The sequence below is a fragment of the Sphaerodactylus townsendi genome, linkage group LG01 (assembly GCF_021028975.2).
Source record: "Sphaerodactylus townsendi isolate TG3544 linkage group LG01, MPM_Stown_v2.3, whole genome shotgun sequence".
NCBI classification, from domain to species: Eukaryota; Metazoa; Chordata; class Lepidosauria; order Squamata; family Sphaerodactylidae; genus Sphaerodactylus; species Sphaerodactylus townsendi.
Genome location: NC_059425.1, coordinates 38,118,505 through 38,142,069, shown reverse-complemented (window position 1 = coordinate 38,142,069; position 23,565 = coordinate 38,118,505). Strand labels below are relative to the sequence as shown.

Below are 23,565 nucleotides of genomic sequence, written 5' to 3'. Positions count from 1 at the left end.
TTGCCCCTATGTGCATCACTTTACATTTTGCGACACTGAACTGCATTTGCCATTTCTTAGCCCACTCATCTAATTTATAAAGGTCTGCTTGGAGCTCTTTGCAATTCTTTACAATTCTCACCACCCTACATAATTTGGTGTCATCTGCAAACTTGGCCATCATGCTACCCACCCTTGCCAGATCATGGAAGCTATGCTGGGTCAATGCTTGGAAGGGAGACCACCAAGGAAGGCATTGGCAAACCACCTCTGCTTGCCACTTGCCTTAAAAGCCCCTTGCTGAGTTGTGATAAGTCAGCTGTAACTTGAGAGCAGTTTATATATGTACACAGCCATGTTAGTACAAGTTGTTGCAGTGAAAGAAAACAAGTCCGGTGCCACTTAAAGACTTACAAATGCTTTTGGGAGTCAGATCTCACTGCATCAGGTACACGTAACTTCTGGTTTCCCAATTTCCTTTTTCCTTCCAATATGTACTTGATGAAGGCAGTTCTGTCTCCTGAAAGCTTAATGCAGAAATAAACAGTGTTAGTCTTTAAGGCACTGCTGAAGTTCTTTTTCTTTTTACAAAATATCCTTCTCTATGCCCCAGCTCCTGCTAGGGGATGCCTTCATAACAGTCAGACAGCCTTGTTATGCTTATGCCATTGTTTGCACCTTCTATTTATGTTCAAGGTGGTGCACTGTATGTGGCAGAAATGTTTTTCTGATTGCACAGCAAATGGTTTGCAGATGGCAGAGTTGATTGGGCTGTGAATTGCAACCTCTCTTGTTGTTCTTTTTCTCTGTGTACAAGTCCTTGCATTGTGGTCTGATGCCACCTGTAGAGAGAGAAGGGGGAGAAGAAAGAGTTAAAAATCCACTATCCAGTCTTTCTAGGTGCATATATTTAGTGACAGGCCTGGACAGCTATTGATCTTTTGGAGAAGGAAGGATATAAAACTCTGAAATGATGCACTCAATTGACCTAGCGATAGGAAGAGAGAGAAAGGCTCTAGCAACATGCTTTTGTGGGACTGTCTGATTTGTTCCTCTCCATTTTTCTTTTACAACCTGAAGGGGGGCAGGTGGATAAAGGTTATTTTTATTATTATTTCTTCCTGTCACTTTTTCCTAGGTCAAATGTACTTCTTTTTAACCTGTGGAAAGAAGGTATGAGAAACCTGGGGCGGGGGGGCTCCATATCCTCCCCAGGAGGATAGGGAGGGTGATTCTGAGTTGAAAAAAGGATCCGAGAGGAAAGAGTTAAGAAGACCCTATACATTACTCCTCTCCGTTGTTGTAGGTTATCAATGTAGGTTATCAAAGACCACCATGTAACCATGCATCATCTGAGCCAGTTTCTTGGGCATGCTGTTGTAGAGACAGATAGGGACCACTGCTATCTCAGCAGGTTCCTCTTCATTTTGCAGTTTACTTCTGCTTTTCTTTTATGCGAGAGATTTGACAGGGTTTGGCCCTTTTTTTGGAAGGAGAGAGTTTGGCCCAAGCTTTTTCTTCTGGCTCTCTGTGTCTACCTAAATTCTGGACAAGAGAGATGCAGATAGCAGAAGATTAATTTAACTCCTCTGACTGGAAGGGTAAGACTAAATCTTCCTCAATCTACTTTGTGAGAGAGATAAAAAAGACTTCACAACGTTTCCCCCCCCCCTTCCTAAGGCCAGACTGTTTGCGTTAACCTCATGCTTGTCGCCTCGTCTGTGATTATTTCTCCTCGTTTCAGCAAAAAGGATTCTCTCTAGGCTTTTCAGATCCCTTGATTGGGAAAAGTGTGCTCCGGCAGATGTAATTCTGCAATCCAGGCCATTCTGCTGCAGCTTGCTAGGAGTGCAAATTAGGACTAGCCTACTTTGTCTTTTGAATTAATTTAATGCATTGCAGCCTCCCTGGGGGGTGCTTGTCCGCAAATAAATTTACTTGCATTTGAGTGCGCAGTTCTGGCCACCATATCTCAAGACATATATCACAGATCTGGAAAAAGCACAGAAGAGAGCAACCAAGATAAGTAGGGGAATGGAGCACATTCCCTATAAGGAAAGGCTGAAGAGTCTGGGGCTTCTCAGTTTGGAAGATAAATTATTGGTGGTAGCCAGGGGTGAGGTGGGGGAATGTTTTGAGGCAGAAAATAAAATGTTTCTTCCAAGGAGTTCTGTATTGTTTCCCCCATACGTTCTGAAAACCTTTTATTTCCAGCCTGGAAATATTTTATCTGAAAACCCTTTTACAATTATTCTTTTGTGTGAAACGTTTTCAAAATGTCTTTTCTTGCTGTTTAGGCATATTTAAAACATTTTATCTTTCCTGCTGCATTTTCCACACCTCTGTGCTGTCCCTGAACTTTCCCCTTGGTGCCATTTTATGACATCCCTGAACTCACTCTGTTCCCCCTCACCTCTTTATTTTTGTTAGTTCTGCATTTTTTTAAAAAATGGTTAAATCTTCAATGCATCAATTCTACAAATATCCCCAAAAAGAGAGAGAGAAAACCTCATGGCAGCCATGAAACATTTTGAGGGGGTGAGCATGAACAAACAGGATCGAAAAAGTTTTGCAGACTTCCTGCAGTTAGGGGACTTGTGTGGAAAGGGCCAAAGAGAACATTTCCCTTTCCCAAAATTCTGGAACTTGAGGGCATCTGATGATACTGATAGGTGGTAGACTCAAGATGGAAAAAAGGAAATACTTCTTTACACAGCAAGTGATTAAAATGCAAAATTCACTACCAGAGGATATTGCAATAGCCACAGGTTTGGAAAGTTTTAAAGGGGGATTGGATAGATTCATGGAACATAAGTGTATCAAGTGGCTACTGGGGACTAAAGAGAACCTCCAAGTTCAAAGGCAGTCAGCCACTGAATCCCAGGAGGCAGTGCTGGAGAAGGCCTCAGCTTATATGCACTGTTGTTGTACCTCCAGAAAAACTGGTTGGTCAGTTGTGAGGCAAGATGCTGGACTGCGTGCACCACTGGTCTGATCCAGCAGGGCTCTTCTGTTCTTGTGCGCCTTCAAATGGTCAAGTTGATAGGGAAAATGATCATGGCGACAAGTGTTCAGACCCATTGAGGAACATTGTGGGAAGCAAATGCTTTTTTTTAATTGAGAAAGGACTTTTAATTTGGAAGTGGAGCTCTTTCAGAATGCAAATCAGAATGAACTGTGGACTTTGCCTGTTGTCCAGAATTCAGGACAGTGGCTGGAAGTCTAGGAGGCAGGGTTGATGCTAAGCTTTGTACAGCATGCCTGCCAAGCCACACCCTTGCAACGCAGTGGATTTCTGTGGATGTAGAAAAGTGAAACTGTTTAGCATTGCACTTTAAGACTTGCCTACTGTGGAGACATAACAGAAATGGAAGGACAATGTGCGCCTTATGTAGACAGAAGAAAGATGCAGTGCCCCTAGTGGGCATGATGGGCTGCCGATGTGAACAGGGAGATGCACCGCTCATGAATCTACCTCAATATTATTTATTTATGTGTTATATTTGTTTGCTGCTCTTTCCTTTGTGGGCTCAGGGTGGCTTCCATCAGATAAAAATATAGTAAAAATTAAGCATTAAAACTACCAAATACCCTAATTCTAAAACCAGATGGCAACTAAAAATCTCATTTCAACTCTAGAGTGTTCTTATTGTTTGTAACAGAAGTATGGGGGAGATGGTGGCCTTGTGATGGAAAACCATAGCTGCCTCAACCATAAGCCTGGTGAAACAGCTGCATCTTACAGATCCTGTGGAATTGCATCAAGTCTGGCAGGGTCTGGGTCTTATCAGACAGTGTTCCACCAGCGTGGGACCAGGATCAAAAACACCCTGCCCGATTGAGGCCAGCAAGACAACTTTCGAGCCAGGGATCATCATTAGATTGTTGCTCTCTAAATGCAGCACTCTTCTGAAGACATACTGGGAGAGGCTGTCCCGTAGATATGATGTCCACTTAAAGATATGGGTTATGCCACTCAAAGACAGACGCCCAGCAGGTTTAGTTCTTGTTGCAATGCTTTCCTCAAGTTTAGGGTGGTGCTTTCCCCTATGAGTGAATTACAGCCATCACTAGAGTGGGTGGTCGGCCTTCTGTATTCTAGACTATGGGCCATTCATATTTATCCTAGAACTGGTGTAATTGTTTCAAATCGTACTGCAGGAGTGTGGCAGCATCTTGGGAACATATTTTTATGTATATTCTGTGTGAACATAAATGTGGATATAAAATAATTTCAGTAATGTATGCCAGTGCTTAAACTTTGCAGTGCTAGTCCCTGGAAGTCCAGAATCGGCCCTGTTCTCACATGGTGTTGTTGATCCTACATTACATTGGTAATTCAATGGCAGGAGGGGATGACAAATGACCTGTTTGTAAGCCCTGTTTTCTCTGCTGCCATATTGTGTTGCCTAAACCAGAGAATGTTTATTAGCCCACAGCCTTTATGAAGTAATTTGTTTTTCTCTCTCTCTGCCTGTCTCTTTTGAAGGACATCAATCAGAAACTTCAGGAGGACAACCAGGAGCTGAGAGACCTTTGCTGCTTCTTGGACGATGACCGGCAGAAAGGCAAGAAGGTTTCCCGAGAGTGGCAGAGACTTGGCCGCTTCAGTGCCGGTGTCATGCATAAAGAGGTTGCCTTGTATTTGCAGAAACTGAAGGAACTGGAAGTGAGACAGGAAGAGGTTGTCAAGGAGAACCTGGAGTTGAAGGAGCTCTGTGTCCTGCTGGATGAAGAGAAGGGGGGTGTTGTGGGGTGCCGGAACTCGATCGATAGCCAGGCCAGCCTCTGTCAGCTCAGTGCCACCAATACGTACATAAGGGATGTCGGCGATGGAAGTAGCACCTCCAGCACTGGTAGCACGGATAGTCCTGATCATCATAAGCATCATCCAAACTCAAGTCCAGAGCACCTCCAGAAAACGAGGAATGAAGGGAGCCCTGAGCACCAGAAGCACAGGAGTGCCAGTCCAGACCACCTCCATAAACCCAGGGGTTCTGGAAGCCCTGATCCCCAGAAGCATCTGAAAGGACCGAGTCCTGAGCATCACAAAACGATTGGCAAAGTCACCCCCGAACAGCAAAAGCACAGCTGTAGCAGTCCGGAAACCCTGCCCAAGCACATGGTGAGTGGTAGCCCAGAACATTTTCAAAAACATAGGCCTGGGAGCAGTCCAGAGCACCAGAAGCACAGCAGCAGCAGCCCAGATCACCTTCAGAAGCACACTCTGAGTGGAAGCATGGAACATCTCCCCAAAGTGAGGGGCACCAGCCCTGAACACCTCAAACAGCATTATGGGGGAAGCCCAGAGCATCACAAGCACTTGGGTGGAGGTAGCAGAGAAGGCACTTTAAGGAGGCAAGTCGTGGACGACCTGTCCCCCCATCACCGCAGTCTCTACAACGGGATGAATGGTGGGTCCTTCTATAGGTTACCTTTAATAATGATGGTTCTTAAGGTAGTTGGCAATACACTATCATCTTTGTGATGGTCACGTTCATGACAATGTTGTGTTCTTGGTGAAATGCTGCTCTTACATAGTGCAGTAGAAGTCACTGCTGTAGCTGCAGTTGTCCCCATTAACACTTTAGGGAGGATATACACAGGTGAAGTGGACGGGCATGGTGTGAACATGGGCTGGCATAACAGGCTGCATGATGGTTGTGTCTCGTGGAGTTTATGTGGAAGTGTCTAATGGAAACAAGGAGGAATAGGAAGGGAGTATCCTTTGAGGATCAAGTTAACTTATGGTGTACAGAGCCTGCATGCATGGAGGGTGGATAGGCAAGAAAGATGCCAGGGATGGGTGAATGGAAGTCTGTCTTGCCTAATTTGGAGTAAAGCTTGCAGGGGTGGGATCTGGATAGCCAGAGTTGATTTGCTGTTGCTGTTGCATTCAAGCTGAAGGCTGCCTGGCAGGCTGTTCTTGGTTATTTAATAGATGCATCATGAAAAAGCACTTTATATTGAAAGAAGACTTCACATTTAGTTAATTTCTCCCTGCTGTGTAAAGTTATCAAGGGTGTAGGAGATTTGGGGGCCCTAGAAAGGCCAGACTGTACAATACATTTTTGCCATGGGTTGGGATGGGGTTCACCTGAATTGCATCCCCCAAAGCGACATGCACATGTAAGAATTGTTTTCTGAGTGCTGCAGGGCCTCATTTGGATTTGGACAATGGCTGGTGAGGAAGTGGAGGAATGGACTTCAGCTTCCCTCCATACCATTTTCCCAACCTCATATGGAACAGGGAAAGGGGCAGAATGGGCATTTCTTATATCATGTAATCTGAGCCTAGGAATTTTTTGTGTCTTTTCTTACTGACATGTGTCGCCTTTTTCCTTCTGTCAATTCTTCTCTAGTGAAATAGGGACAGGTCAGAAAATGGACAGATCGATACTTCTTATGCAGGTTCTATGATTCTGAACAGACATCAGTGGCTCCAGTGTGATGGGGATTTCCTTAAGGGGGATTCTAGACATCCACTCAGGCTTAGTGGACTCGTAAGGTTATCTGTTCTGACCCACGTTGCTTCTGTGGTGTATATTGAATCATAAGCGGGTTAGCTTCCTAATGTTTTCCTGGCATCCTGTCAAGCCTCGGTTCTATGGACCAACTCGGACTCTGTAATTCTTGGTTTAGAAGCCTTTATTGATAGACTGCAGTTGGCAAGAGAGAAGAAGCCAGTTCTGAGAACTGTTTCTAATAACCCATATATATCAAACGCCCTTTGCCTTTCCCCCTCCCAATTCCACACCTCTATTCCACATTGCCCAGAGCTCACAGAAAGGACTGCAAGACAGGCTGGAGGTAAATATAAGATAACGTCCCAGGCACAGGCAGAGATAAAGGTTCCAGGCACAGCTAGTTCGTTACACTAGCCAAATGTGAAAATAACTTTCCCTCACCACCTGTCTCCCCTGCCCCTTGGTGTAGTCCTGATGGATGCCAGGTTCCAGCCTGACACATCCTTAGGACCGGATTCTGTGATGGCTAGCCTCTGGGATGCAACATGCAACACTTGGCAGACATATTAACAGTGGTTTTTTTAAAAAAATATGTCATCTAGAAAAGTGATGTCAAGTCACAACTGACTTATGGCGATCCTAGCAAGGGACTTTCAATATGTCTAAGAAACAGAGCTGGTTTGCCCATCATCTTCTCTGCAGAGTCGTCTTCGGAGCGCCCCCTTCCAAGTATCAGCTAGATCTGATGAGAGCCATCTATATCATGCCATCTTCTCTCCCTTATTTATTATACCTTACCGACAGCTTCAAAAGGATATTCTAGACTGTGGCACAATTCAAGGGTTTTAAGTCTGAATCCATCGTCCAAGATAGAAGCTGATCTTAATGCATGGCTGATTGAGTCTCGGCCACTATGGTGGTTCAGTGATTTATAGATCTTGGTGTACAGCTTAAAAAAGAAAATTCAAAGGATCTGCATGTGAATTTGTGTTTCCATTGTGTGAGTGAGGGCCTGATGCTAGCAGCCCAGCTGGCATGCAAATTCTTTGTAGGATAGGGACCTGGCCTCATCTACACATGCAGCAAAAGGAGGTAACAGAATGGGCCGGTCTATTTCACACTGCAAATATCTCTTTTGAATTCTCCAACAGCTAAGAAAAAAATCCTTGCCAAAAAAGTCTACCTCAGCCATCTCCTTATTGTGTTACTTTTCTACTTGTGCAGACTTTTTAAAAAAATGTGGGAGAATTGAAAATTAGCATCCTTCTCCTGTTGCCCAGGTAAGAATGTTTTATGATTTTCAAGAGTTGTAGGGGGTGTGGTAAAGTAACTTACCACACCCCCTACAACTCTTGAAAATCATAAAACATCCTTATCTGGGCAACAGGAGAAGGAGTTGCCCTAGAGTTTAAGCTTGTGGCCTAGAAAAGGAGCTGTTTTCCCAACAGCAGTGTGTCCAGGCAAAAGCGGGCAACAAAACTGAATTGAAGATTATAGTTGCTTGCCTGCAAACACTGGAGATTATGGATGAACCTCTTGATAATCTCTGGTTGAAGAAGAATTGAATAGCTTCTTAAGAACTCTGTATTGACTTTTTTAAGTAACTGTGGCTCTAAAAGCTTGTAAATTGCCTGCATTTAATTGTTCTTCTTTAGAGTTTAGTAATCTGCAGTTTGAAGGATCAGTGGAAGCAGAGTCTGTGTGTGTTCATGCTCCAGTTTGGAAAATAGCATAAGGTTGTGCCAGGAGTGGTTCAGTGGGATTTGAGGCATGATTGTTTAGTAGTGTGTCAAAATCAGGACCTTGGTGTAATCTACTAAAGCCAATCAGAAAAATCTTTCTGTTTCTCAAACTTCATGAAATCATTTGAGAGTGGGTTCCAGACTTACCAAGATATCACACTGATAACAGAAGATATATGTATGAACCCTGTTTGTTTCTAGGCTCCCTTGATTCATGCTTGTTTCTTCTCACATCAAGAACTGTGGTTAAACAATAACAGGTTAACTAGAGTTAGTTTGCATTCTACTATTTGGGATCCAGATTTTAGGATCCCCATAATGGATGAAGGGGGAAGGAATGATTCTGCTTGGCCTGCATTTTGCTTCACAGGCAACCAGAGTTAGCGCTTAATTACAATTCTTGGTTAAAGCAGGGCTGCTGGGGTGGGGGGTGGGGTGGGTATGATCAGTGGTGGGATTCAGCAGGTTCGCACCACTTCAGCAGAACCGGTTGTTAAAATGGTGCTCATAAACAACCAGTTATTAAATTATTTGAATCCCACCACTGGGTATGATACATTCCTACAAGGGCCCCCCCACCCCGCTTGGCTTGGTTCATTTCAGGTGGTGTTGCAGCCTAATTCCTGGGTAGTTTCCAGTATAGCATGGCAACAGCAAGGCTTCTGCAAGGCACGGTCCCCTGCAGCTTCCTTGCTTCTGGTCCCTGGCAGCAGCCACCCACCATGGTTTCATCAGGGTTTTTTTTTTTTAATTGGCAACTGAATATTGTTATTTCAGTGTAATATCACTGGAGAAATATGCCTTTCCCGTTGTATCTCCACAATGAAAGATTTCAGATACCTTTTTTAAAATGAAAGCTGGAAGCTGATTTAGACAGAGGAAAGGAAAATGGCAGCTGGGTAGGTGGGCATGGGAGGATGTGAACTTTCCCACCTTCAGGGCAGGCATCTAGGTTGCTGCAATCTTTCTCAAAACTTTGCGACAAAGCAGGTTTGGGAAGGACTGAAGAAAAGCCATGAATATTCCATCAGGTGCACAAATGCAAGGAGGAAACAAAGGTGCTTCCCAACAGGATCAAACCTAGGGCAAATAACTCATTCTTGAATGGCCTTTGGTAATTTCTTTTACCTGGATACCTCATAGCTTTTACCTGCCCACTACCCTTTTGCTGTTTCTAGATCTGTTAGTTTTGATTGCAAAAGTGCTGGTTTTCTGCACCAGGGTGACACGTAAAAACCAAGGAATGGAGTGTGTGTGTGTGTGTGTGTGTGTGTTGGGGGGGGGGGGCGTGAGTAGAAAGTGCAATCCTGTCTGCTTGTATTCCAAGATACAATTGTGGAATATAATTCATACATGCTTGCACATCACTGGGTATCCTATCATATTTAGACTAGCTCTAAATATGAAAAGCCATGAGTCTTTGGTGCTGTGTTAAGTGATGTGCAAACTCACTGTGGGGTTGGGCAGATGTTCATGCTGCTCCTTGTCTTTCTCCAACATCTTTTACAAATTTGCCTCTGGAAAAGTATGCAGAGCTCAGGTTGACAGGAACCCTGATAATCTCTGCCTGTTCTTCAGTGCATGATACATCGTTCCAAACAAGGGAAGGAATTAGGGTTCTCACACTCATTTTTGTAGCTTTCTGCATTTAGATTGGAGCACTCATGCTTAGGGGCTGAGTGCCACTTTTTGTACAAATGAGTTGTCAAATGAGCATTAGCTGTACTTCAATAGTTCTTAGATGTCTATGCCACAGCAATGTCAAGGGTAACATCCCAAGCATACAATTGTGACTAGAAATTGCAGTTTGGTGTTAGCTCTACTTCCTCTGCCTCATAACATATTATTATTATTATTATTATTATTATTTATTAAACTTGCTATACCGCCCTATCCCCGGAGGGCTCAGGGCGGTGAACAACATAAAATCATACAAAAAACATAAAAATCTTAAAACAGGTACATTCTACAATAGGGCCCGCGAGACCCATATACCACCCTCTTCCAAAAATGAGGAGGGGTCCCAATGATGTTAGGGGACCCTACTAGCAGGGGGGGCGGGGCATTATCGGCGGCTGGACTCTCCAAAGGCCAGGTGGAATAATTCGGTTTTACAGGCCCTGCGGAACTCTCCAAGGTCCCGCAGGGCCCGAATAGCAATTGCATGGCGCAGCATCATAGTGCCTTTCCCTACCCCTGCTCCCTTTCCCTGGTTGCCATTTGGTGGCAGCATAGAGAAACCAGGGCATGTCATGGGTGGGAGAGGCAGGAGGACCATTTGGCTTGGGCTTTGCATTCATGGAGAGCCTCAAATTTGACATTATCTCTGAATTAGGTTATGCATACAGTTGCAGAGATACACTAACAGGATTGAAAGAAGACTTTCATCATGCAACTTTAAACGTGTGTGTTTTAAATGTTTACACATTTTTTTACCCTGTTTTGACATTCTTTCTTTTTTTTAATATACTGGGGGCTTTAAAACAATGGAAAGTGGCCAAGGCCTCCGAGAGGCCCTGGGAAAAACCCTGTTGGGATGTTACTGCATGTTACAAGAGAGAATTGTGGGGCTCACACATACAGAGTCCCATAATTCCCCTGGAGGCAGAGGATATCTTGCTTGGGTTATTCCTCACCCCATTGTCAGGGAGGCAGGAAAAAGTTTTCTGTCCCATGGATTCATGATGTAGCTTACTCTGAGATGATTCTTGAGAACAAGGAACAATGCGCTAGTACTAATTAGCATGTACAAAGAGATGGGTTTTGTGTGTCTTTGAAATAGTATTTCAAATCTCTTTTTTAATAAGCCTTTTGTTTTATTGGGAACGCTGTTTATTTTTTTCCCCCTTTTCTCTTTTGCATCTGAGGAAAATATCAGTGGCTTGTTGGCTCTGCTTCTTACTCCCTGTTTAGGTTATTAATGAGCCGAAGCAAAACTGCTGACTAATATTCTCTGGCACATACTGCTGGAGGGGTGATGGATCAGGAAAGGAACAAGTGCTTCAGAGAACCAGCGTTCATTTCAAGTAGGGGAAAAAAGAATATGTGAACATGTGGGGGAAATGGAAACCCAGCTACCATTGACAACAGTGGCAGTATGCTCTTTGAGGGACAAATGTGCTAATAAATAGATTCAGAGGATTTCAGGATGCCATTGGAGCATAGGACTTGTCATTTACCCCACTGAGTGCTGTTCTACCTGCTTCCTTTGGTCCTGATTGGCCGCCTTTTCTGCACTCCTGCTGTTACCAAAGAACCAAAGGATCTCTTTGCGGGTCTGATCAAAGGCCAGCGTTCTGCTTTGCTTTACAGAGAGATGGATACTCACAAGATAAGATGTTCACCATGTAGATATGGACCGTTTCCTATTTCTGTTGGATGGGACCTCAGGTTACCTGGGTAAATGTGTTTGCAGGTTAATGGTAATGTAGTGGAGGGAGGCATTTTCTGAGGAAGAATAAGCAGGCAGGCTCTCCTTCCCTCTTTCCCTCCCTCCCTCTCATAGTGAGACACTGCCAACCTTTTAGTTCATTGTCTTATTTCCTGTATTGATTATTGTAACATTACTCTGGTTGGCCTTCCTGTTTCAATTTTTATGCCTCCCCATTCTGCTGCTTGTTTGGTATTTTCTACTAATCTGATTATATCATTCACTGGATCCCTCTCTCTTCACTGCTTCTCTTTAAGCTTCTGGTACTTAATCTCCATTGTCTCCATAGTGTGGGTCCTCCTCACTCTCTTCATCACGACTAGTCTTTTAGTTAACTTTTCTGTTCCGTATCAATGCCCTGTGCTGTTCCTAACCCTGGAATGTCCTTTCACCTCTGACTCTCTTCCTCTATATACACATTCAACCAACTCCTTCCTTAAGGCATGTGTAATTCTTCTGGTATTTTCCATGTGATCCCACCTTCCATTTTGCTTTATTTCTCATTTTTTGTTTTTTCTCTTTATATTGTAAACTTATGAGAAAGGTCTGTTTTATTTTGAATGTTTGTACGATTTCTGACAATTGTGTTTTATTAATTATCTCTGCCCTCACCCATTGAGTCTTCCTTGCAACCCCTCCAAGGAAGCCCATGGTCACGATGCAAAGACAGGCAATGGCAAACCACCTGTGTTCCTGACTTGCCTTGAAAACTTTCTGGGGCTACCACTAGCCTGACAGCATTTTTTGCCATTATCTTAAATGTTAACAACTTTGTTGTGGCATTAGTGTTTATGAGTCAAAATGCCTCTTTGTCAGGTCCATGAAATGTCACATTCAGTTGGCAGAGAGATACCTAGAGCTGCTTGATAAGAAATTAACTCTTCTCTCTCCATCAGATATGAATACCTCTGAACATGGTTATTAGCTTAGTTACCATGTCCAGGAGTTGTTGATAGACCTATGCATTTATCTGGCCCTTTTAAAATTCTTCCTAAGCTAAAATGGCCTTTTTCTTGTGGTTGCGTATTCCAATCTCGACTATAATTCAGGAGATGTTACTTATATTTCTGTTGAGTCATCACAAATATCTATTTATATTCTAATGTTTTCTGTCTTCCAGTCTTTTAGACAAAATGGTCTCATTTCCAGAAAGACAATATGAAGGTTTCTCCCTTAGAAATCATTATGGTGTGCTTGTTCAGAGCTGCATTGCTTCACAATCAGTATTCACATATTTCAGTCACATACTTAGTGAAGTATTTCTGTAGCACAGTTGGGAATTGCGTGTGAATATTGCAGTCTTATGGTGAGGACACATGTGCTTCCTTGCTGAGAAGGAATGTATTACACAGGTGTGAAAGGTCAGCACAGTATGTGGTTATGGTTTCCACAACTTACAGGGAAGTGTTGCTCACATCATTCTCTCTGTGTGAAAAAGACCTGAATAGCATTATTTGGATGTGAGTATTTTCCTTTCCAAGTCTTTCACATGGTGTATTCCCTTGGCAGCCTGGTCTCTAAACATGTCTGCTGAGAAGTATTTATCTTAATTTTTGATTCAGAGATTTACATCTTGCCTTTCCAACTTTTAGATGTGCTGAGGGGTTTGCAACATCTGATATAGAATCCTCAATGGAGGAGGTCTGAAGTAATTGCCCTCCTCCCTTAGCATTACGGCCTGTTTGGGGTAGTGGCAAAGCAAAATGCAAGCCCTCTTCAGAAGGACTCACTCCAGTGTGGGAATGGAGCAGATGATAAGCGCCGGGGTGGAAGCCTAGATCTGTTTCTGCCACACAGGTATTCCATATATAGATTAACTTGATGATAGGAGTCCAGGGGAGATCAGTTTGACTTCCTAGCATGTAGAACTAGGATCACAAAAATGCTGGAAATACTTTGGACCCAGGCTATAATTGAAAATAATAGCCCCATGTGCTAACACAGGGGTCTCCAACCTATGACCCTCCAGATGTACATGGACTATGATTCCCATCAGCCTCTGCCACGAAGGCCAATTGGCAGAGCTGACAGAAATTGTACTCCATGAACATCTGAAGGACCATAGGTTGGAGACCCTTGGCATAAGAGCTGACTGGATGAGTCCTTAATATAAAATGAGAGCCTAATGTTAGGCAGCTTTGCTCAGAAATAAATCCCTCTGTGTTCAGTACTAAATAGTGTGCACTTCTGAGTAGTATTTCTCTAAAATACTAAAATAAGATCCAGAAATCATCATACTTCCAGCAGACAAGGGAAATGCAACAGTAATCATGAAGACTGAACAATATAAAGAAAAAAATCAGAGAACTCCTGGATCCCACAATATACAAAAAACTGAAACAAGACCCAACCAAGGAAATCACTTGCCAAACCATCACATTGATAGAGAGCTCCTCCATTCAACCAGACACACACCAATGACTCTGCAAATCAGAAGCTCTTCCACCCAGGTTATATGGACTCCCCAAAATCCACAAGGAATCCATCCCGCTCAGATCTATTGTGAGTGCGATTGGTTCCCCCACATATGAACTGGCAAAATTTTTGACTTCACAGTTACAGAGCCACATTGGACACACAGCGCGTTATATTAAAGACTCAGCCCACTTATCGATAAAATTAGCAATCTCCATCTCAACCCTAGCGATAGATTTATCAGCTTTGATGTTGTCTCACTGTTCACCAAAGTTCCAGTGAAAGACACACTTGCACTCATAGGCCAGATGTTTCCAGATGACATCACAGCTTTATTTCAACACTGCCTAACAACCAGCTACTTCCAGTGGGACAATGATTATTATGAGCAGACCGATGGAGTAGCCATGGGAAGCCCCCTCAGCCCAGTGATAGCCAATTTCTACATGGAACATTTTGAGAAACAAGCCCTCAAAACAGCACCCAGGGAAACCTGCAACTTGGTTCCGATTTGTGGATGACACATTTACAATCTGGAACCATGGTGAGGAGGAACTGCTGAATTTTCTGAACCACCTTAACAGCATCCACCCAAACATACAATTTACCATGGAAACTGAAAAAGAAGGGAAACTGCCTTTTTTAGATGTCTTGGTCTTTCGCAGACCCAACCACCAATTGGACCACACAGTATACAGAAAACCGACACACACAGACCAGTATTTATATAAAAACTCCAATCATCATCCACAACAGAAAAGGGGCAGATTGTGCAAAATGAATTTGTGAACCTCCTCCTTGATGAAATCAGCCATCTAGACTGGGCTCTGCAGGCTAATGGCTACTCCACTACAGAAATCAGAAGAGTTTTAAGGCCAAGAAAAACCCAGAGGACTGAGGAGAAACAGCCCACCACCGGAAAAATATTTCTACCATACTTCAAGGGAATCACAGATCAAATAGGGAAACTGATGAAAAAGCATTACCTACAGACCATCTTCAAACCCACCAGGAAAATACAGCAAATGCTATGCTCAGTAAAGGACAAGAGAGACCCCCTCACTTCTGCAGAAGTATATCGCATACCCTGTAGCTGTGGAAAGGTCTACATAGGAACCACAAAACGCAGCATTCAGACTCGTATTAAGGAACACAAAAGACACTGTTGGCTTAACCATCCTGAAAAATCTGCAGTTGCAGAACATGTGTTAAACAAAACTGGACATAATATTTTATTTGAGAACACTGAAATTCTGGACAATTCAGAAGCTTACTATGTCAGACCTCACAGGGAGGCCATTGAAATTCACAAACACCAGGACAACTTCAATAAGAAAGAAGAGACTTAAAAATCTTTAAGAATTAAAAATTAGCAAAGCCTGGCTCCCGGTACTTAAAAAATGGACTGATAACCCCACTCGCAATACAATGCACTCAACAACACCTTTGCATATCAAGTTCCACCCAAACACTTAATGATTGGTTCCCCACCCTGGGACATGGACAATATGCCACACTAAACTTTTCCTTCTCACTTAGACACAGTGTGAAACAGACTTTTCTCTGTGATACACCTCTGAAGATGCCAGGGGGCAATAATTTATCACTATTTTCCCTCCTCACTGCAGCTCAGTAACCTGCTTAACTATTACCCTTTGTAGATTCTGCAGCTCAAGGACCAGTTTTCCCAGATATGAAAGGGAGTACTGGGGAAAGGGAAAGATGGGGAAGATCCACAATTGTGTTTGAGAAGATTGGTGGATCCAACTTATTATGTGAAGTTCCTTTTCTTAGGAAGCGCTCATTCCTAAATCACAAAGAGCAAAGTAAGAAGAATGGAAAAACAGATTTTGTCATCTATTGCATAATTAACAGCAACCCAATACAGAGAGCAGCATTTCTGTATTCATCTTATGTATAATACCAAGTTTGATATTCAGTTAAATGTTTTATTATTGGGCTTGAAATTATGCCAACAGACACACCAAATGCCTTCAGCTGAGCAAATCCATTTGAAAAATAGACAGCCTGTCTTCTCTTTTAAAAATATGAAGCTGTTTCCTGGCAAAGGAGTTTGCCAGATACTGAAAAACACTATGAACACTAAGAACACAAATAAAGTATTTTAATGGTGATTTAATGGTCATACAGAGCCTAGAAATCACATGGAAATAAGAAGAGTTTGGATTTATATCCCCCCTTTCTCTCCTGCAGGAAACTCAAAGGGGCTTATAATCTCCTTGTCCTTCCCCCCTCACAACAAACACCCTGTGATGTGGGTGCGGCTGAGAGAGCTCCGAAAATCTTTTCATGAGACTGCATGATAGGCTACACTATACCAAACTACACAAGTAAGAACTGCTTTTACAGTTGGCTCCTTTAGATAATCACATGAAGTTTTTGCTGTCGTCACTTAAGTCCCACGTTCTGTGTAGTAGTCTAATTCAAGGGGTTTTTGGATATACAAATGGACAGGGTTTTTTGCATATGCAGTGCTCAGCACCATGTTCATAACCATACCTTAGAGCAGACCTGTACAGCTTGTGCGTGTGTTCTGTCAATGGAATATAGCCTTCATGGAATACTTGGAGTTGATCTAGACTGAATTTGCAATCCTTAGCAATTCTAAGCTAGAGGAGCTCTCTCTCAAGTGAGCGGCCCTGTGGGATCTGATACAATTCCACAAGGCCTCCAAGATAGAGTTCTTAGGCCTATGGTTGAGGGAAGCCAACTTGCTGGCCTTCCCTCCCTCTTCCCATTTTCTATATAGTACCGTAATATTCATATTTGAGTACCATTACCTTTCCTTATGATTGGGCCCCTTGCTGTGTTTGGCACATTCAGTTTTTTGGGTTTTTTTTAGCTTTCATTATTGGGATTTTAATGTATTTATGTGTTCAAATTGTATATTGTTCCATTATTGGAAGCCACCATGAACCAACTTGTTGGGAAAGGGTGGGGTACAAATTGAATAAATAAATATGAAATTTTCTCCTCTCTTTCCTCAATGATGATCTTGCAGATTGGCCAAGAACCCTTTCTTATTGGAACATGGTTTACATCATGCTCAGAAGCACTTTGGAACTCTCTGTCCCATGACCAGTCACCAAAGCCTTGGTACAACCTGATTCTACATGTGTAAATTCCTCTGAGTCTAATGGGTCTTACTTCCAAGTTAGTGTATCTAGGATAGCCTTATCACTAGGTCTGTAGGATTGTTTATTACATTTTTATTCTTCTTGAATTCTCATAGGGGAAAGAGACTATATCCCCTTTCTCAGCAATTTTCAAGGCTCCTCCCAATATGTGTACATTTGCTGTCAAGTTGCAACAGTCTTATGATGACCCCAGCAAGAGGTGGTTTGCAGTTGCCTTCCTTTGCAGAGTCTTCCTTGGTGGTCTCCCTTCCAAAGTAACAATCCTGCTTAATTTCTGAGATCTGGTGAGATTGGGCTATACCATGCTGCCTTCTCCACAGGGGGGTTTATAAAATGATTCTTGAGGCAGAAAAAGTGGACAGAGAGAAGTTTTTTCCTGTCACAATACTAGAACTTATGGGTACACAATGAATCTGATAGACAGTATTTAGGACAGAAGAATGTACTTCTTCACATGAACTCTGGACTCTAATCTGCCAAAGGATATAGTACTGGCCTTTAATTTCATTTGGCTTAAAAAAAAGGTTCCCTTTTTTTCTTCCTTTCTTCCAATTTGGAAGTCAAGGGAGCTTCCTGAGAATCCCCTAGAGGTATAACACGTAGATCATTCAGACTTGCCAGTGCTTCTCTTTTAAAAGGAGGCTGTATTCTTTCCCCCAAAACTATCCATTGGGAAGTATCCTGTTTTTAGTTTCTCTTGTTCTGTTTTATGTCTTTTCCCATTTTAGTCTATTTTTTCTTTTGAATAGCTACTTTACCCAGCTCTTAACTCCCTGAACAAATGAACTTTACAGCTTGTTTTACAGCCAGAAAATTTTGCCTGTACATTATGGCCCTACCATTGCCATCTGCTTTCTGATGTTCAAACTTGCTGGTTAACCTTGTTCTATCCAGTTCAGGAAACACCAAATAAATCATGAGAATACTGCAAAAAAAATAGGAAGAGTGGCAGTGATCATATGGGAGTTTGCTCTGCTCATTTTTCTCTAATAACGATAATAAAAAGTAAGATTCCCAGAGGTTCCTGGCCCTGAACAAATTTACTCCTCCAAAGTGCAAAAACAAACAAAGAGCAGTGGCATCAGAATAATCTCATCCATATTGACTTCCTTGGCACCATCCCCAAGGTCATGACATCAGACATAGCAGCATATAGACCTGGGATACAACAGTTTGAACTTTTCCTTCCGTAAAGTTTTAACATCATGCCCCTCGTAGTAAAATAGGCTGAAAGCTTGCAAGGCAGTTCATACCCTGTCCTAGCCCAACGTGTTCTGTTCACGTTGCCTCATATGTAAGGAAGTATCCATCATGAGGTTTTTAATCATTCAGCAGTTTGTTAATAGGTTCTTTCCTGCCATAAAAGGATAGCCTTGGAGTAGTCATAGGACTGTCTTATACTTTCACACATCAATTAATAATTGTTCACATTCTTTCCTCACCCCAGATCTCACCCACATGACACAAGGGCTTCATGACATTCCACCCTCCAGTGCAAATTAATTGATTTACCCACTGCTGGCAAATTCTCTGGAAACTGGAGGCAGGATAGATCCATCACTTCCAGGCTTTGGTGATACTCAGAAGCAGTGAGATCCACACAATTCACTATTTTTGTAATTTTGTGCTGAAATAGCTTTTTAAAAAATGAGCCCCCATGTGGATCTTCTGAGACTGATAACATCTTCTGTGTTTGTAAACAATCATTGAAAGTTTTGGGAAAAAACATGTACTTCTATTTTGGGGAAAAACATGTACTTGCATTTGCCTGTCTGTGGTGGGTAAACTCCCACCTTTGAGAAATTGAGGAGGGAGTGAACAAATGGTCTCTCTAGAGATTAGAGGAAATTCTTAGAGAGTTACCTGGAAGTAATGTCACATCCTCCCCAAATTCCACCCTCCCTAGGCACTACCCTCAAAATATTTTGGCCTTGGCTGAGGCAGTGCTGGTAACAATGTATACTTCCCCCCAAGTATCTACAAAAGAATAATGCCAACAGATCTGGAGAAGAATGTCCTGTGCTTTTAACAGAGGGATACCTGGATATTGTTTATCAGCTTAAGTTACTTCCAAGCCATGAAAAGTGTTGCTTTCCCATTTCCATACATCAAGCCTTTGCTAAAGCCCCCCCCCCAATTGTTAGCAACTCAACCCCAAAATTGGAGACTGACCCCTCACCCAAAGCCTCTGATAATGAGAATTGACTACCAAGGGTATCTCCCTGATGTCTAGTTTTGTAGTAAATATTTGTCACTTGTTTTCGCTGGAATGCCTATTAAGGAACAGCAACCAAGGAAAGCAGAGTTGTTTCTGTTTTAAAAAATCAGTTCTGTGGTGACTGGCCATCTTGGGTGTGATCAATATGGCAGTGACTCCTACTCAGGATGAGATGAAGCAGAAGCACAAAGAGTTAGTGTAAGGAATTCCATAGAAGCAGAAATAAAAGGCTTTTTGGGTGTAAAAGACCGTTTATTCAGACATCCTAGAAAGCTCACGTACGCAGGTAGCAGGAGATAAAGATCTCAGCCAGAAGCACAAGGTTATAAACTCTGTCCATCCATCCCCCCCCTCCCAGATTCCCATGGGTAGAGATCTCCATCTCCACCATGAGATAAAGGTCTCCGCCCGGAGAAGGCTGGACCCATCACTTGGGCTGTGGAGATGTAGTCCAAAGAGCCAGGCTGGCTGACCAGCTCATCAACACCATTGAATCAACCTTTACACTCCTGCCTCATAAAAGACCTCTACCCCCAGGTTTGTCACTTGGAAAGAGAAATTGTGATTGAAGAAAGCAGAAATGAGATGAGGCGGAAATCCAATATTTCCGGAATAAACCCATTGAAGTTATACCCAAGGAAGGAATACCCCACCCAAGAGACTAAATATTGGCAAAAGCGTTTGCAGATTAAAGCGAGAAGAGTCAGGATGGCGTCAAGCGTCAATTTAAATTCGTAATAGCTTGTGACCCATCAATAATAGTCAGTGGGGGGTCTCTCAGCCCAGGAATTACGTTACCAGAGCATCAGGAAAGCGAGGGAGCCTATCCTTGAGTAAGCTATGGAATGGAAGACAGGATGGATGTTACTACTAAGAAGTTGAGGCAAATCCAATAGGGCAGACGATGACATCATTAATCACTTTAGTAATCTAAGAAAAGGATACACGAATCTTTTGCCTAGTTTGAAAAATTTATACCGTCTCTGAGATTTTTGGTGAACAAATGCACCCAAATGCAACCCTGCACTAGAGAGAAATCCAGAAAGTGCTTATCCGCTTACAGCACAGGGAGTCTTTAGCTTGTTGTAAGGCAGTCTGGACCATTTTCACCCCTCGGCCAGAGATGAAATCCCACTGCTGAAACTCAGGGATCCAGTACTTCCATGAGCGGAATTGCGGTTGCGTACCTTGGCGGGGAAAGAGGCTGACCCGGACACAATTTGAAGAAGGGGTCTTTTTTGTACTACTGGGAACGCGTTATTATTAGGCAGTATTCTGCAAGCGGAGGTGCTTCGCGCCTTTTAATTGTCTTGGTGGTAGTTGGTGTAACAAGCAGTAAATACTGCTCTAGGGTTCTGTTAGTTCTCTCTGACTCCCTAATACCCCGTCACTTTTGAGATATGGTAGGAGGCGGCAGCAGCCCGGGAGTGACCTAACAACCCTAGAAAAGCTTTCCAGAACTTTGAAAATGAATTGGGGCAGCGATTGGGAGACCATACCTTAGGAGAGGTAGGTGCTAGGCAAGGTATTAAACATGCCTGAATGAACAGGCAGCAGCTAATTTAGAGAAGGCTGGAGGGATGGATGAGCCCACATGGGATGAAAATAGGCTTGTTTAGAAAATAAGTCCACCACCACCCACAAGACCGTGTTGCCATGACTTTCTGGCAAATCTGTCATAATAAAATCCCATGGGAGATGACTTCCCAGGGGCGGGAGGCCACGAGGAGAGGAGTTTCCAACAGACCAGTGGGGTTTCCATGGAACGTTCTTGGCTTCTGCACAAAATGGAGGCAACCTTTCATATACGTCTCAATGTCCTTGCGCCAGCGCCATACAGAGCTTGGCGGCCAATGGAGCCAAATGCAGAGGATTTTAGAAAGCCAAAATGTCCAGCCGGCGGGCATCATGACGGAGCCTCGGGGCACTTGCCTGCGGAGGGGAGGCACGTGCCAACAATCCCCGCCGCTTAAGCGCCCGTTCTCCAAAGCGCCAGTGGGAGTCACAGCTTCACTCCGGCCGGAGGCTACCGCTTACGCCTTCCATACTCCCTCGGGATTCCCGTAGGAAAAGGAGAGACCAGGCTGGGAATGAAGCGGGAGAAAGGAGGAGTGGATGTCTGAAGAGATCGAGGGTGACAGCCAGCCCCAGAGTGGGAGAGGAGAACAGTCTTGTGAGAATGTCCCGTAAAGGACAGCTCCACCCCTCGGGTAGAAGTAGCGAGGCGCATCAGCCAGTTTATTGGTTTTTTCGGGGAAAAAATGGACGATGAAAGAAAGCTTGAGAAGAAATCGGCGGCCCATTTACTTGAAGTTTAGCCATGGCGGACATCTTGAGGGGGGGGGTGGGAGAGAGGCGGCCAAGTTCTTGTGATCCCGACCAAACTTGAAAGGGTGTTTAGCCCCCTCTCCAGCCAGTGATGGTAAAGTGGAAGTGCTGCTTTGATGGCCACCGGTCTCTCTTTGCTCCTACAGTCCAGTTGAGTTCAGCACCGGAGAATTTCTTTGCGATAAATAAGCACACGGGAACCAGCCTATCATCTTTATTTTCTCTGCAACAGGAAGCTTGCCCCAAGCTTTGTCCGAGGCACATCCACGGCGTGAACCACAAAAGCGAAGTCTGGGTCAGGGTGCTTCATGATGATTCATTAGTAAAAGCAGATTTTAAAAGCTGAAAGGCTGTGACAGCGCTCTTCCAGACCAGGAAAGGAGGCCCGGGCTTGGCAGTCCAGTGGATCTTTACTACCGCTAGTGCGTATTAAGAGGTCACCCAGTGGGAGAGTCCAGTTCAGGGTAGGGTCTCAAAGTCCACGATAGAAATTAGCAAAACCTAGAAAAGATTGGAGTTCTTTTAGGCTCTGGTAGGAACAGCGAGCCATTGGAGGACTGCATCAATCTTAGCAGGATCCATTTTTTAGGCCCTCGGCGAGGATCCGGTACCTGGAAATAGTCAATAGAGGTTTGGGTGGAAACAGCGTTTGGAAGGATTTGGCAAAGAGGGAGTTGTTGAGCAAAGCGTTTTATGCTTTCGAACCAATAGCTTCTAATGCTCCTCCATGGTTTTGTGAATAAATTAAAAGCATTCATCTAAAATCACACACTACTCCTTGTACCGATAAATCATGGCAGAACCGTTGATAAGGGCCATAAAAGCTCCGGGGGGCCCCACTTAGCCGAATGGCATTATTAAGTGTCCAAACTGTCCAAACTTTGTGTTAAAATGCAGTCAAATGTTCATAGCCTTCCAGCGAATTCCGGCTCTCTGTAGTAAGCTTCTACTCAAGATCCAACAAGTAAAGATCGTCCCTTGCCCAATCGTCTAAAAGATCCTTGATTAATGGCAAAGAATTTATTGGACAGGAGACTGCGGCAAGGTCCTCGTTAATCTGTTGCCAGAATACCCGTAAAGACCCATATCTTTCTTTTTTTACAAACAATACCAGGAGCAGCATGTGTGTGTTTGTGTAGCCGCCCGTATGAACATGGCGGGTTCTTGTCTAAGAAACGCGCAAGTTCCTTCTCCTCATTGGGACTCATGTAGTAGATTCTACCTTTAGGCAGTTGCGCCTGGCTGTATTCTGATTTTTGCGATGATGCGGTGTCTCGCCGGGGTGGCTTGGTAACTGATCGCATTCTTGCTCCTGAGAAATACTCTGGCTACAAATCTTGGTAAGCGGTGGAATGCCCGGTAGAATCGAGGAACAGTAAGCTGAAGTGAAGCGAGAATGTATGTGTGTCCAGGAAGCGAGTTTTCCCAATTCATGTGTTCACGCTTGAGGAGGTCAGTGAATTCTAAGATCCTTTCTTTCCAAATGAATTACGTTTCATGCAGCAACCACTTTAGCATGCACCCAGAACTATGGAGTGTTTGGCCACTGGCATGGCCGAATAAAAACTAATTTTACCACTCCCAATGGTGGTAGCGGAGGAACGGTTTAGCGTTTTTTTGAACTGGGCGGTCCTTTGCTCGAGAGGACTGCCGTCCATTTGGGTGAATGGTACTATATAGGCTTAGCCAGGGGGGACTTAGTCTAGACCTAGCTCTCCTCCACCACCTAGAAGTGCATTAAGCAATGGGAGCAGCCACCTGAGAATCCACACAAAGGAGCTGAGAGGAGCTATATCACGAGGTATGCTTAGCGGGGTTGGCCAGAAAG

At 43.6% G+C, this 23,565-nt stretch overlaps 1 protein-coding gene across 9 annotated transcripts in view; it reads left to right on the top strand.

The window, feature by feature from the left end:
• CCDC85A (coiled-coil domain containing 85A) overlaps positions 1–23,565 on the top strand; it is a 357,640-nt gene that overhangs the window by 5,566 nt on the left and 328,509 nt on the right. For all 9 annotated transcript variants that reach the window (XR_007246278.1, XM_048518160.1, XM_048518170.1 and 6 more), the window contains exon 2: positions 4,469–5,393. Coding sequence is in view for 8 of the 9 variants with exons in the window: in XM_048518160.1 (XP_048374117.1) it covers positions 4,469–5,393 (925 nt within the window). In the remaining variant the exon portion in view is untranslated. The remainder of the gene's footprint in view (positions 1–4,468; positions 5,394–23,565) is intronic.